The sequence below is a fragment of the Plutella xylostella genome, chromosome 10 (assembly GCF_932276165.1).
Source record: "Plutella xylostella chromosome 10, ilPluXylo3.1, whole genome shotgun sequence".
Taxonomy (NCBI): Eukaryota; Metazoa; Arthropoda; class Insecta; order Lepidoptera; family Plutellidae; genus Plutella; species Plutella xylostella.
In genome coordinates, this window is record NC_063990.1 from 2,595,447 (window position 1) to 2,610,319 (window position 14,873).

General features: G+C 42.4%; 1 protein-coding gene across 7 annotated transcripts in view; it reads left to right on the top strand.

Moving 5' to 3' along the window:
• LOC105394631 (rho GTPase-activating protein 23) overlaps positions 1 to 10,462 on the top strand; it is a 277,190-nt gene extending 266,728 nt beyond the window's left edge. For 6 of the 7 annotated variants that reach the window (XM_048623383.1, XM_048623381.1, XM_048623386.1 and 3 more), the window contains 9 exons: positions 2,633 to 2,788; positions 3,271 to 3,439; positions 4,586 to 4,794; positions 5,150 to 5,360; positions 5,738 to 5,997; positions 6,388 to 6,520; positions 6,889 to 7,108; positions 7,295 to 7,383; positions 7,762 to 10,462. In XM_048623383.1, coding sequence (XP_048479340.1) covers positions 2,633 to 2,788; positions 3,271 to 3,439; positions 4,586 to 4,794; positions 5,150 to 5,360; positions 5,738 to 5,997; positions 6,388 to 6,520; positions 6,889 to 7,108; positions 7,295 to 7,383; positions 7,762 to 8,582 — 2,268 coding nt within the window. In that variant the 3' untranslated portion in view covers positions 8,583 to 10,462. Of the gene's footprint in view, positions 1 to 2,632; positions 2,789 to 3,270; positions 3,440 to 4,585; positions 4,795 to 5,149; positions 5,361 to 5,737; positions 5,998 to 6,387; positions 6,521 to 6,888; positions 7,109 to 7,294; positions 7,384 to 7,500; positions 7,562 to 7,761 lie in introns of all 7 variants that reach the window. The other variant, XM_048623385.1, reaches the window with a different exon arrangement.
• The last annotated feature ends 4,411 nt before the right edge of the window (positions 10,463 to 14,873 follow it).

Here is a 14,873-nt window from a genome sequence, read left to right on the forward strand (position 1 = left end):
GAATGTTGCATAACATGATAATTTTTACTTTTATTTGTCATCTGCTCACAAGGCTCAATACAACTCATCTGCAACTCGTAAAGATGTGTTTTCAAATCTGTGAGTATTAAAATGTGTCGACAACATGTTGAATCCGACACGGAACAATAAAAGTTACCATAAGTATAACGAAAAGTAGGTTAACATCCCGAAAAGTATTACAATAAGTATCGGTGCGGACGGAGAAAAATTTGAACGAAAGTTGTTGTCATTGTCCCGGCCGGGTCGTCCGGAAAAAGCCATCAATTTCCGAACCGTGAAAACGGAGATTTGGCAGACGGCGCGGAGTCTGCGAGCTTTCTCCCAGCAGTCCTGCCGCCGAGCCCGCGCGCGCCGCCCGCCGCCGCCGCCACACGCGCATCGTAACAACTAATAAAAAATATTAGTCAAGTGTTGCGTCCAGAAACAGTGTAATGGCAATAAAGAGAAACAGTTCAGTGCGTCGCGTCTTCAACGTCGATTGCCCTCTTTGCGGGGCTTACCCCAATGTTGCACCGAGACACCGGCTTACAATTTGAGTGTAGTGTTGCGCCGGCGCAATGACAATGACCAGGGCTTGAACCTGTGACGATGTGGATGCCAGCCAAGTCATGACGCTCTGGTACACTGATATATTGGTAAGCTCCCCTGTTGTTGATCGTCGTTGTTGTCACGTCCAAGGAGCCGCCACTACGCAGCGCCGACACTCGGTCTATTTCAGTCCTGCAATTTATTGCACTGATTGGACAATTGGATTGGCTGCTCTCTTGTACTACAGCTGAAAACGTAGTAAAGGCGTCTCAGAATAGTTTCTCGCCAATGCCATAACAAATGAATTCAATTATACGAGTATTGCAGTGATATTGGTTTGCTACGAACGAAAACACTAAAAGTCTCTACGAGTAAGAGTATCTTGTAATAAACTGTAGATGTGTAGCGGCACTTGTACACTGTTAAAACATAAGCAGTTATTTAGAAATCTAATTGAGTGAGTTAAATTAAGACTCTATTTCTCCTACAACAAAGCCCAAGATTTCACCTGCGACACACATACCTACTGCACTACTGCGCTAGTCAATAGGATTGCAAGTAAAGTGGCTTAAAAGCTCCTCGGGCCATTAATCAATTAACTTCACATCGAACCAATAAAGATTCCACATATAAAGTTGTTCGACCGCCGAGCAGGCTTCACGGGGGCGTCACAACATACGGACAATTACGATTATTATTATTGAAAGGTGTAGGCAATTGACCTGAAAGCAACGTATTATTACAGACCCGTAGCCCCGAGCGCCTAGACGCCATGGAGGAGGAATACGGTCAATTACCAGCTTCGAAATAGTGTTTACTTTCTACGCTAACAAGCGTGCCGGCAACTTGCATTTTTCGCCGCCCCACATATCGGGATGCTCTGTTGATTGTGTGCGGCGTGCGCGTGCGCCGGTTGCGTCACCCACTGACCCGCTAATTGTGTCCGAGGAGGTTTGTCAAGAGGTTACGACCGCCGGCGTAAAAAACACGACGAATTTGGTAATCTAAACTCAGACGCTTGAAGTGGCTGAATGCTATATTGTTTATGTTCTGCTAGCGATTGGAGAATTGATAAGAGAGAAGGTAGAGCGTGACTTCCGCGCCTCGTGAAGTGGCGTCCCTAATCGAAGAGATGCAGAATCTATGATTAGACACGCAATGGAAGGAAGGGGCTCCCTGGAGCATGAACCACGACCGAGCGGCGCAGAAAGCGGAAGATGCGACCGCATTTGCACTTTCAATTTCCTTCATCGACCTCCGCTGTTTTAATTTGAATTAACGTGCCGTACCGTGTTGCTCATTGAATCACCTGCTAAATCTATTTTAAGTACTTAGGTAGATACAGCCTTTTCTTCCTTAAGTATACCGTATGTGGGCATTCTACAGAAGATTAGTATTAATATAATCCTCATTAACCGCAGTCCGTGTAATGAATGTTTATGTAAATAAGACGGCCTACTCGCTAGAAGCCGACACTAGCAGGCTTGTAGGCAGAGCAAGTGAGATCATGAGCTGCTAACTAGGCCACCAAAGCGTCTTCGCACAACTTTGATTAATGTCTCAACTTTAGAAAAGATAATAAAGGTTTTAGAAACATTATAGGTACCTACCGACTGCTCGTATCTCTAGTTTTGAAAGGTTTTGGTAATTATGGCTGCGAAAGCGAACCGGAATTTTAGCGTTTCAGTTCCGTGTACAGGCGCAGTGGTGCTCACACGGTTTGTCGACACTTGCGACATCAAAATGTCTATTCAAGGCAGAGACAAAGCGCCTTTCAGTTTTAGGCTACCAGCTAATGAGCCTCATAATGTATCCTTAAGCGAGTTGTTATGACACCGTCCTCCTTTCGTCAGTTTGCTAACCACGGCCCTCATAACTTACGACCACCTGTCTTAGAGCACAAAAGGAGCCTCATTAAGTGACGTATCACCCGTCCCTTATATAGTTACGGCGCACCCTAGCAGTCAGCCCCTACCTTAGGCCTTAGGTACGAAGAAAAAGAAGAAGGTCCGAAAATCCCTTGATGTCCTGTGTATCCTATATCCCTCTTCTATATCTCTAACGTATTCTCTCTTCATTCCAGAGCCCCGGCGCAGTGAGCGGGTCGGGCTCGGGCGCGGAGACAGGCTCCAGGGACGCTCTGGACGTGCGCTACTCGCTGGCAGCCCTAGCTGATGACTACACCAAGCGGAAGCATGTCGTCCGGGTCACCACCGCGGCTGGGGAACTGCTGTTGCAGGTGTGTACACTTGACCATAATTGTCACCATAAGTTTATTTGTAATGTTAGAAACAGCCTCTGCAATGTTCTGGTCACCTATTCAAATACAAAACATCTTCAAGATTTGAATAGGTCAACGTAAAATTTAAACGGAATTTTAGAGTGATGCATGGCTCATACCAAACTAACGAGGTCTAATTAACCTAACCGCCAATTAGCGTCATTTCACCATGCGCGTTTCAGAAGAGCTTTTTTCCATTTACTTACTGTCTGTTTCAAAAAATGTTCTTGTAATGTCTGTAACCAAATAACAATATGTAACATTTGTTATAATTTCTCGTATTGTAATATTGAATAGTGAGTATTTTCAATCCTACTGTCCAAATTACCCATACAAAAATCTGTAAGTATAGGCACGCTATGCTTACAGAATACTGACTTACCTCATCGTACGATCTTCAACACTAGCTTTTGTACTCATGATTCCCTTATAACCCCCAGGCGGAAGGTCCAGCGGACGCCCAGCGCTGGCTGGCGGCGCTGCGGCGGCACTCGGCGGAGCCCCCGCCCGCGGACCCCGCGCCCCCCGCGCTGCCCGCGCCCCCCGCCGACGCCTCGCCGCTACCGCCACAGCGCACCAAGAAGATCGGCCGGAATAGGTCGCCGACTGGTTAGTAATCAATCATAGTAATACTTATTGTCTAGACTTTTACACATATTTCTAACTATTTTGCACTAAGTACTGGACATTTATGCCAAAAAATCATACATCAGCTATTACCAGTTATCTGTCAAGATCGTCGGTGAGGGCTGGAGGGTAGTCTCAAGTCGAGAACTAATTCTAACTCAACAGTTATCGGTTCTTCGGCAGAGAAGCATAACTTCTGCAACTTACCTATTTCACCTAAGTATAGGTACGGTGCGGTACGTAGGTAGGTGTAATAAAACAGTGAGCGCCTTGCATTTTCAGTACTGTTATAGACAAGTTTATGGAAAATTTCGTAGGATTAGACATGCTCAGTTTATGAAATGCAATATCTCTTCAGTTCTAAGAATCGAAATAGCGTTGTGAAATGAGATTATCCATCTAAAAAATTCCATCATCCGTCGAGTGCAGCGAGCCGACGGGATAAATAAACAAAGTATTAGATGTTGCAAGATAAAAGTGAATTTTGTTTCCTTTATGAGTAATCGTCGATTATGTGTGTTGCAGTGAAAGTGATTTTTTGCGATTATATGCCGACACTGAGACGGTGTTCCGAATCTCGGACAAAGCAATTTTAACGCCCACACTTGGCTTAATTCAATTTCTTCATCAATATTGTTTTAGTGCCGGTATTTATGCTCCGCTTTCGCTTTGGAAGTTCAATAAAAACAAGTCAGTGTATAATTTTGGTTGTGAATTTAACCGTAACATTTATTCACAAAAGTTTGTTACCTCCACAGGATCTAATTTAAAATCGTACAGTGTACAATCGAAATACCTATAATATTTTATTGAATCGATTTGATGCCGTCAGCCCGTCTAGTACAGGTTTGATAGTTCGTCGGAAACTATAAAAGTTTCAGTTTTCTCCAATGACGGTTTTCTCACATACAAAGTGGTGCTTCTAGTGGAAACTATCATAAAACTTTTGGCAGGTGACAGAAGAAAACCAAAACTTTTTTCGTTTACATAAATTGCAAAACTTGTACTAGAGCCCCAGAACGAACCGCCGTATTTATTCAAACATTAACGGTTTGTGAATACAAACAGGTACAAAAGTGTGTTTCTAAGAATGAATAATCCAATATTAACCCCACATCTGTCACACAGGTCCGCCGACACCCACGCTGCCCTCCTCCCCCAAGAACAAGACGTGGAAGGGGCGCATGGCGAAGCAGCTGCGCCGCATGCACGGCGGCGGCGCGCCCAGCGCCCCCGCGCCCACGGGCTGGCTGGGGGCGCCATTGGAGAGGTGTCCGTCCGACGCCGCGAGTCCGCTGGTGCCTAAAGCCGTCACGCTGCCCGCTTCTGCTGTTGAGGTTAGTAAAGTTTTGTAGTAATTTTTGCAGTATTCAGATACATATTTAAGATTATTACCCGATATTTTGATTGGCCTATAATCTAAATGCCGGATTTTCATGAAATTTGGTATACAGGAAGCTAAAGCTCCTCTGTCTAGAACAGACGGACTGTATTTCAACGTCAATCCAACTGCAATTTTTAGTTTGAATGCAGTTGCATTACACTTGAAATGAAGTCCGTCCTTCTCTGGGACTAACATCCTGTATTAACACACAGGCTACTTTGTATCCCGGATTTCCCATGCTTGCATCACGCTAGTTGCAATCTGGTCACAGTCACGGAAAAAGTACAAATCCAACCCTTATCCCACAGGCATACGGCCTCCGCACAGTAGGCGTGTACCGCGTGCCCGGCAACGCGGCGGGCGTGGCGGCGCTGGCAGCGGCCCTGGACCGCGGGGAGCCCCCTCCAGATGACGACCCGCGCTGGGCCGACGTGCACGTCGCGTCCAGTCTGTTGAAGAACTATCTGAGGCGGCTGCCCGACCCGCTGTTGACTACTGAGCTTTATCCGCTGTTTATTGGTGAGTGTTTTAGTGATGGTAATATCTGCATAACCCTTCGACTTATTTGTAAGAGTTGAGTTAGTATATGAGTGAGGAAAAATGGGGTACATTGTGACGAAGAGTCGTACCTAATAGTGGCATTCAGCTTTGTTGAATCGAGTCTACAGGAACATCCGCCACAAGAACTAGCTGAAATTGAAGGGAGGAAATTAAATAATGCTTTGTATGCACTTATAGCTCCCAACGACCTTGCGGCGACATTTATAAAGTAGAAAAAAACCAACTGTTTTGAACATCAAATATGATGAAAATAAGCCTGCTTTGTTTATTTGTTATTATTCTATATTTTATAAATAAATAAACCGCAATTCTAACCGTCTATCCCCCTATCCCAGCGGCAGACCGTTCCCCGGAGCGCGCGCGCGAGCTGCGACGCCTCGTGCACGCCCTACCCCCGGCACACTACGAGACGCTCAAGTACCTCGTCGAGCACCTGCGCCGCGTCGTCAAACATTCCGAGTTCAACAAGATGGAAGCCAGGAATTTGGCCATCGTGTTTGGGCCAACGTTGGTGCGCGGCGCCAGCGACGATATGATGGCCATGGTTAATGATATGAGCAGCCAGTGCCGGATTATCGAGTCTTTTCTTAAGCATGTGAGTATTCTTTGAAATAATTTTTTTAAATAATTGGACATGTCCCCCTTAACTAAAACTATCCCTCCACAAACCCACCGCTGTCCATAGGCCCGTCTTTCCAAGTGCCACCATACTATGACTTTAACCTTTTCCTAGTTATCTGGCTCATTGTTGGCCCACCCAAGCATACCCTACCAGTTTCAATAACTGTCTACTGATGACTGGTATAATGTGTCAAAATTGTATGAAAGTAACTACCAGCCATCGGTAGATAGAGTTATTGGAACTGGCAGTAAGACACCAAATTTTTACATAACCCTCCCTCAGTCCCTCAATCTGCACCCTTTTTACACCGTTTTAAATTCCAATACATCATGCAATAACCCCCCCCCCCCCTTCTCTCCCCAGTACGACTGGTACTTCGAGGAAGAAGACACGGGCCGGGAGCCGCCACTGGACCCGCCGCCCGCGTCCGACGAGCTCGCGCCCGCGCCCGCGCCCTCTAGGGACCTGCTGATACACAATGTGAAGAAGATCGAGGGTGAGTGCGCTGTTTGATAGGTTACATTTGTAAGGACTTATACATTACGTGAAGAGAGTGAGTCGAATGTGCTGTTTGTTAGTTTAAATTTATAAGTATCATGGCCTGGATGCCTACACACCCACAAGAAGGCGGATCCGGCCAATGCCGCAATCATAGTAATCTCCTGCGCAGAATAAATATAAAAGTCTGTTAGTTATCGGTATGAAAGTAGAAACAACGTGGATTAATTATAACATCACATCACACAGCCCACTAAGGCGTTCCTGAAAGATTTTGAGACAAACTATTCAGCTTCAACAATGCAGTCTCAAACCTGCAGCACTTACCTGTAAATACCTAACTATCCTTAATTTACAACCCTGCAGGCAAAGACGTGTCAACCCGAGACATAGTCAGCTCTATCATCTCCGCGGCGAACCGCAAGATCCAGCGCAAGCCCCGTACTAAGACCACGAGCGAGAGCAAGAAGTGGGCCGAGCCGGACAAGCAGGCGTCGCCGCCGACGTCGCCGCCGCCGCATCTTACTACGTCGCTGGCGGAGTATGATGGGTTGCCGCACCCGCGGTATCGGGATGGGGGTAACAAGTGAGTTCATTTTGCTGTTTGATTAAAAAATAATTGAATATTCAATGAGCAATGAGAACGAACTAAAGATGACTACTTATGAAATATTATAGATATTTTTTTAAGCATGATGCGTTAAAAAGCTGAACTCTAACTTAATTGTAGATTATTTCACCGAAATGAAAGAAGTATTTTATGTAATTTCAGATTGGAGATGGAGGCAATGGTCGCTATGAGTCGCAATCGGCAAGAAATGACGCGGCACACGCACACACTCACAAACTTCTCAATAGACGGTACGTTGAGTTGAGCCTGTATTAGTGTAGTCCCTTACCCATTACGTACCCTCACCTGTCTGTTACATTACCACCATAATAATCCGTGTACTCAGCATAAACTGTCTGGTCCACTAGGTTTGCAGTACTGACGCCAAGAGTAGACACAGCAATCCCTTTGTTTAGTCCACACTCGAAGGTATAGGAATGTATGCGTGCGTGTTGTTTGTTCGACGACTAACGCTTGCCCGCGCTGTACATATGTATACCACCTCATCAACGTACATACTTCACCCACTAAACCGCAGACGACATCCTAACACGCTTTCGATATATCGTCTGTTTGTACATCGTGTGACGTGGCCGTGAGTAGTAGTAGTGACGGGTTGTGTGTTGCAGGCGCGGGCGACCTGGTGTCGTCGCTGACCAGCACGTTCGACGCGAAGCTGCGCACGCTGAACAACGCGTCCCCGCTGGACGACGCCAGCATCCCGTACGCGGACGAGGAGGAGGACGCGTCGTCGCGCTCGTCCAGTGGAGGCGGCTCCCCCCCCGGCGGCTCCCCCCCCGGCCCGCGCGCGCGCGAGCTCAAGGCGGCCTGGCTGGCGCGCGACCACCGCGCCTCCTCCAGCTCCAGCGACGAGCCCTGGCCGCGCCGCTCCGACCCCGACGACTCGGAGAAGGAGAACCGCGCCGCGCCCGCCCCCGCCCCCGCCGCGCCGCCCGCCCCCCGCGCGCCCGACTCCGACAAGGACGTGGACACGCGCTCGCAGGCCTCCGACCGCGCCGACAACGACCAGTACGTGGGCCGCGCACTGCGCCTGTCCAACCCCGAGTGCGGCAAGCGCAGCCTGGAGGGCGTCCCGCGCCGCCCCGACGCCGACGCCAAGCTCAAGCGCTCCGAGTCGCTGTCGCGCGCCGCCCCGCGCCCCGCGCCGCGCCTGCACCGCTCCGACTCGCTCGGGAAGGGCTCGCCCTGCAAGCTGGAGAAGGGCGAGTGGAACGCGGTGCGGCGGCGCGAGGCGGCGTGGCGCTCCACCAAGCTCAAGCGCAAGAACGGCATGCCGGAGCGCGGCATCAAGCGGCGGCACACGGTGGGCGGGACCAAGGACTTCGACAAGGACGGCTGGAGCGCGCGCCACACGCGCACGTCCAGCCCCGACCTGACCGCGGGCGCGTGGCCGCCGCCGCCGCGCGCGCCGCTCGAGTCGCACGTGTGACGGCACTCCGCGCCCGACCTGCGCGCGCTGTGAGCGCCCCTGGTCAGCCGTCAGCGCCCCCGCACAGCCGCCAGCGCCCCCGCACAGCCGCCAGCGCCCCCGGTCTGCTGTGAGCGCCCCTAAACGCGCCCGAGCCACTCGCCGCTACAGAGAGAGGCTATTTTTTTGATTCATTCAACTGACTGAATAGATTAGGTCACAAATATCTAACATCTTTAATTATTACATGTAATACTCAAGTCATTATTCTATACATACACACGAGACGTTCATAATAATACAATATTGCAGATTGTAACGAAATAGGTGTATCATATTAAAAATATAGACATATTATGTACAAGTTAAAGAGCAGACGATTTGTTAAAAATAGTGCAATACACTTTAAATATTTTGATTAGAAAAAAATGTTATTACTGAAATCGAAAATTTATTAGTCAAAATTATATGGACTTAGCTCACTAAATAATGCCAAAGAAATGATTATGAAAGTGACATATTATGAAATGAGACGAAGCAAGAAAGGTCGGTATGGTGACGGAATGAATGCAAGGATGACGTGATCAACGAAACTCAACACCATATCAAGGAAATGTATATTATGACATTCTATATTATAGAAGCCGTGGTGCTAGCGCGCCACTAGTCCCTAGTGGCACTCCCTGTGTAGTCCCGAACTACTGTCCCGGAGCGTGGCGCTGCCCACCATATTACAGACATTCAAAGTGCAAATATGAAGCATAATATAATAATAAATAGTGCTACTGTTAGTTAGTAACTACATAATGAAATGAGATTTAGCTAAGTCGAACCGGCTTACGTAGTTCTAAGTTAGAGATAATGTTCCCGCGGGATTAACTATGACCACAATGTAACACCATTTAATTAAGGTATTAGGAAGAGATAAGATTACTCGGGTATCTGAATAATTATAAATTATAATTGTATGGAAAACAAGAAGCATACATTATCTACTTGCCTTCGCAAATAGTTCTCTAGAAATCTAGAATATTCTAGAAAGTTCAACTCTTATGCACAACTGTACACTTACGAACTTATACGTTTATGAATTAAAGTTACCTTATACTTTTCTATTACATTAATTCGGCAATGAACGAAGTAGACATTGGTAAATATATTTAATTGAAGGCTTATATTTTTGAATCGAATGGTTTTTTGAATTGTAAATATCGAATGCAATAATCCTAAAACATGAACAGTAACCGAGTACGCACTAAGCTACAATAGGTACGTCTTTAGTTAATGTATACTAACTTACATTGCAGTGATAATATTAAAAGTGATTCTTTTAGCTTTGTATAAATTGTACATTTCTTATTATGATTAATTTATATTAAATTTGTTATCGTAGCTTTGTTGAATGCAATTATTTTTATTGTTTTGTCTATTAACGATGATTTTAGACGTAAATTCAATTTGTTATTTATTTACGGAAGCTGTAAAACGCAATTCGATATTTTTATTGTATAGTTGTAAATATTCGCCTGTGGAGCCTAAACAAGTATCAGCGTTTCGTTCTTTAGATTTTTTTGGAAATTTTATACCATCTTTACGTTAAGACGATCTCAAGTTTGTTGAATGTTTGCAAAGCGTTCCTTTTAAAGTTTTATTTGTAAATATTATATTTTAATGTAGGAACCGTGAATTTAGTAATTTACCGCAGCATATAGTAGAAGAGGCGGCCGCGGCCCGGCTGCCTCATTTTGAGGTTCTGATACTTTATTCAATATCTTCGTGTAATCACCTATGAAATTCAAACACCATAAAGACATCGCAAATGTGAATACAACTCAGGTTAACAATATTTTGTCATTGTGTATATTTTGGAGCAATGGAAATAAAATATTGAATCAATTTAAGCTTTTGTTTCTTTTACCTTCCTCTGTAAATATACGATTAAATACGGGATGTAGGTGGGCAAAATCAAAGAGGTCCACGGTAAGTACCTAAATATTCCCGCGAAGTCAGAAGAATTCGAACCATAACAACTCTGAAAATAACCGACAATCGCTTTTAAGAAGACTATGTGAAAATCAAAACCCAGCATATTAAAATAATTCAGTTAGGTATACTTATCAAGTTGTTATAAAAGCTTTGCAGGGTGTCCACTATATGGAAAGTCAGGGAAAGTCAGGGAAAAGTCAGGGAAGCTCTAGGTGGTCAGGGAAAGTCAGTGAAATTGATGGGCCACCTGGAAAGTCAGGGAAAAATGACCCTTTTCTAGCAAAATTGTTAGTACTTTCCTTTAAAAGATAAAAGTTAAAAGATAAAAATTCATTTATTGTAAACATGGGTAAATAAAATGGTGTTACAAAAATATTAGTTCTCCATGCTTTGCACTATACAGTACGTACAACTTTTTGGATTACCTACACTATAGAATTCATGCAAATTTATATAAATTAAGTTCAAACTGAGATAACACAATAATAGCAATGTAATAATTAAATAGTCATACAATAATAGTCATTCATTTAGTTATATAATAAATTATAAAATGTCATTTAGGTAGTCATTAATTGTATAATAACATTTTTTTTGGAGAATACAATTCAGTTCATTTTTAAATTTAATAATGTCAAGACATCTTATATTGTAAGGCAGTTTGTTGTACAGCTTAGGGCCCATACACACAATACTCTTAGTTAAGAGCGTAGTGTTGTAGCGCTCAGTGAACAGCCTGTCTCTGTTGCGACCTAGTCTTAAAGTGACATCGGTCATTGTTTTAAATAAATTTGGATTTGTTTTTACCAATAGTAGTATCTCATAAATGTACAAGCAAGGAAATGTTAATAGACTGTTTTTGATAAAGTATGGTCGACATGAATCAGTGCTTCTTAAATTAAACATTGCTCGAATGCACTGTTTTTGAGCTTTGAATACCTTATCTTTATCTGTGGAGTTGCCCCAGAATATAACTCCATATCGTAGTATCGAAGCTGCATTACCATGATAAGCAGTGAGTGTTTTTAGATTTGTAGTACGTGAAAGTTTATGAAGGGCGTACGCAGCTTTACTCATTCTCTTACATACATGGTCTACATGGAATTTCCAGGACAGATTGCTGTCAATCAATAGTCCAAGAAAGCGAGTGACATTAGTGGTTTCAACCACCTTTCCGTCATGGCTTACATTAATGTGATCTGGTAGTTTTCTCTGGTAAAAATGCATAAGCTTAGTTTTCTCCAGGTTTATTAAAAGATTGTTACCTGTAAGCCAAATCCTTTAGTAGTAATACTTCTTTTTTACGTGAAACACATAAGTCATAAAATAAAATCTCTTTTAGTTTTGGAATATTTTTGACTGATCCTTACTATTATACTATAATAATTACTTATACAATTAAGTTTTTTAAATCTACGTGATTTAATAAAATATGACAGTTGTAAAAAATAGTAGGAATTCTAAAAGATTAGCTAGATCCCAGACTCATCTCACCATTCAAAACAAAGGAGAACGGCAGTGGGCGTACCGCCTTTTTTTTGGAGCGTTTCAGAACCATGTTTTCACCATTTATTAATACAGTGTAGATAAGGTATTTTCAGTAATTACAATATTTTTAGAAGTCGGGGGAAAAGAAAAAATTATAAATGAAGAATATTTAAATCTAAGGATAATGGAACGTAAAAACAAACATATAGAGAACGGAACGTAACAACAGTGGTGCCAGACCTCGGAATATTACCAGCAAATCCGAGCAAAAAAGTAATCGATTAGAAATATCGATACATTCTTAAATACAAAAGATATTTTATTTATCAATAAATTACATGTTCTGGTACTATTTGTGCCAAAACTAGTACATTTGGTTTATAAAATATCATTATATTTAAGTCTTGAAGACTTTTATCCATAGTAAACCATTTTCTTTTTCTCTTTATTCGATTCACTATAATCGATATTTTTTGAATATTTTAATCTAATAACACTGAATCTGGCTTGTCAATCTTGTCATAGTAGTTGTTATTTCATTTAACATCCTAACCTAATTATTTAATATTTTGAATACCGCTGAAACTGCTGAAGATATAGAACAAATGTGACAAAGGGGAGAACCAGACCCGGTTCCTGTTCCACCTCCCCGGCAGGCTCCCGTCCCACTTCTTCATCAGGAACCTGCAGAAGCAGCAGAACAAGAACACGCAAAATCCTGACAATATTTTCTATGAACCATAGGATGATAAATACCTAAGTCAAATATGAGAAGAGCAAGTGCGTTCTGCAGTTCGAATCCCGGCGCTGACATGTACCAATGTGTTCTTTGAATTAAATTAAAATGTATACCATCACACTTACAGTGAAGGAAACCTGCATACCTATCTAGATTTAGCACATCTAGAGAGCCAGCCGGTGCAGGTACTTACACCCCAACAGAGAATAGAATAGAGTAGGTAATAGGAACATAAAATTCCTAAAGTTGATTCCAGGCAAATTATGTTATGTAAATAAAACAATGATCTTTTAAACAGTACCTATATTTTATTTCATTACATTACTCGCCAAATGCATACCCATATAGTAGAACCTTTACATATAGCATTTCGAAATGGCATAGCAGATCCCTGTTGCGGAATGGCAATTTAAAACTTCAGAAGTTGGATAAGTATAACATTATTCCATGATGAAAGTAGTAGCCTGATCTAGTCGATAATATTAATAAAATCATTATATTTATTAAGTACGTTGCACGTCCCGTATTTATTTAAACGTAAACATATAACTTGATATACCTAACATAATAATATTATTATCAAATTATTATTCACGTTGTTCGTCTTGTGTTGTTCAAGTGTTGACATGGTGTTGACGTTTAGTTGTTGACATGACACATTTTTTTATCATTTCAATTTTTCTACTCTGGTTTGTCAATTTTTATCATTATACTGAGATCCAACCTAGACATTTATGACGTAAATCACAGAGTACTTGGCATAAACATTACTTCACTTGACGTTCCATTCTTCCTGTATGAATGTTTACGTTCCATTGCGACTACATTTTAAAGATTCTTTTGTTCCGTTTTTCTCTTTTCTCCCAGCTTCTAAAAATCTAGTAATTAATTGACTTGTGTACCTGTACAGTGTCTCTCTAATCATGGTACTTTCATTACGGAACCCGTCATTTCCATAGTGGTACAAAACGTCCTTAGAACCCTGCCTTTGTCCTTTACAGTGAAACTATAAAGTCCTGAAATTCAATGAGGGCACTGCTATCTTTCATGTAGCAACCCTATATAGCGAAACATAACTGACTTTAATACTTGAAATTTTGCCTGTTAACTTCCTACCTATTTATGTATTTTAAAAACAACTTACCATCCACAAAAAAAGCTCTTATACAAACTAGAAGGTGTTAATATGAAGGCTATAATAGTGAAACCAATAAATATTTATTTAGATAACGTTCTTACAACTGTATAAAAAAACTGGATCTTTTGACGAAGGGCACACATAGTAAAGACATCAAATTCTCTTTTTGGACGGCCAGTTCTGTTTCTTCCAGGAGTTAGAAATTTTCCATATTTGGCCCTCTTTGGCACGCTGGTGTCGCGAATGCATAATAGCATTGCGATTAAAATCGTAGGGTTCACATAACTACAAATGTAAATAAAGTATTTAGTAGGTAGGTATATAATTATTTTCTTACCTTCCAATGAACATGTCTGGCTCTATCTGCTTCGCATACCTATATCAAATCTTACATACATAAAATCATTTCTTAAGAGGTTCGAATGTAGAACCTTATCTTTCTGGTGGGACCTCTGTGTCCCGGTAATGGCCTCCAAACCACCCCTTTCTGAGCCATTCCTCTGCCACCTAATTCTCAGGTTTCTATAATAACATAATGATAAGAACTCACCGATGTTATCGTCCTTATACGGCTTGTAACTCACCACATCTCCTCCAAGAACCTCTTCTTCTTCTTTTCTTTCACCAGTAACAGTCACCATTTTTTCCCTCCTATAACTCCTCTCTATTTATTTTTCTTAAACCAGTGTTACCAACCTTACCAACTACTTATCCCTCACGTTTCGTTTCTGCAAACTTATTTTAACTGGAATCGCGTTTCGCGACACTCCCAAAGGAACAGGGAAGAAACTATTATGTATTGTTATTGTTTAAAAAAGGTTTGATTATATTAAAATAGTTAATATTATTATTAGTAAGTTATTGAAATAAATTATTTATCTTTGACTAAATTCTTATTAATTTATTACCTACCTAAAGTTAATGAAAGGCCAAGAAATGTAATTCAATAACAACAAAAACA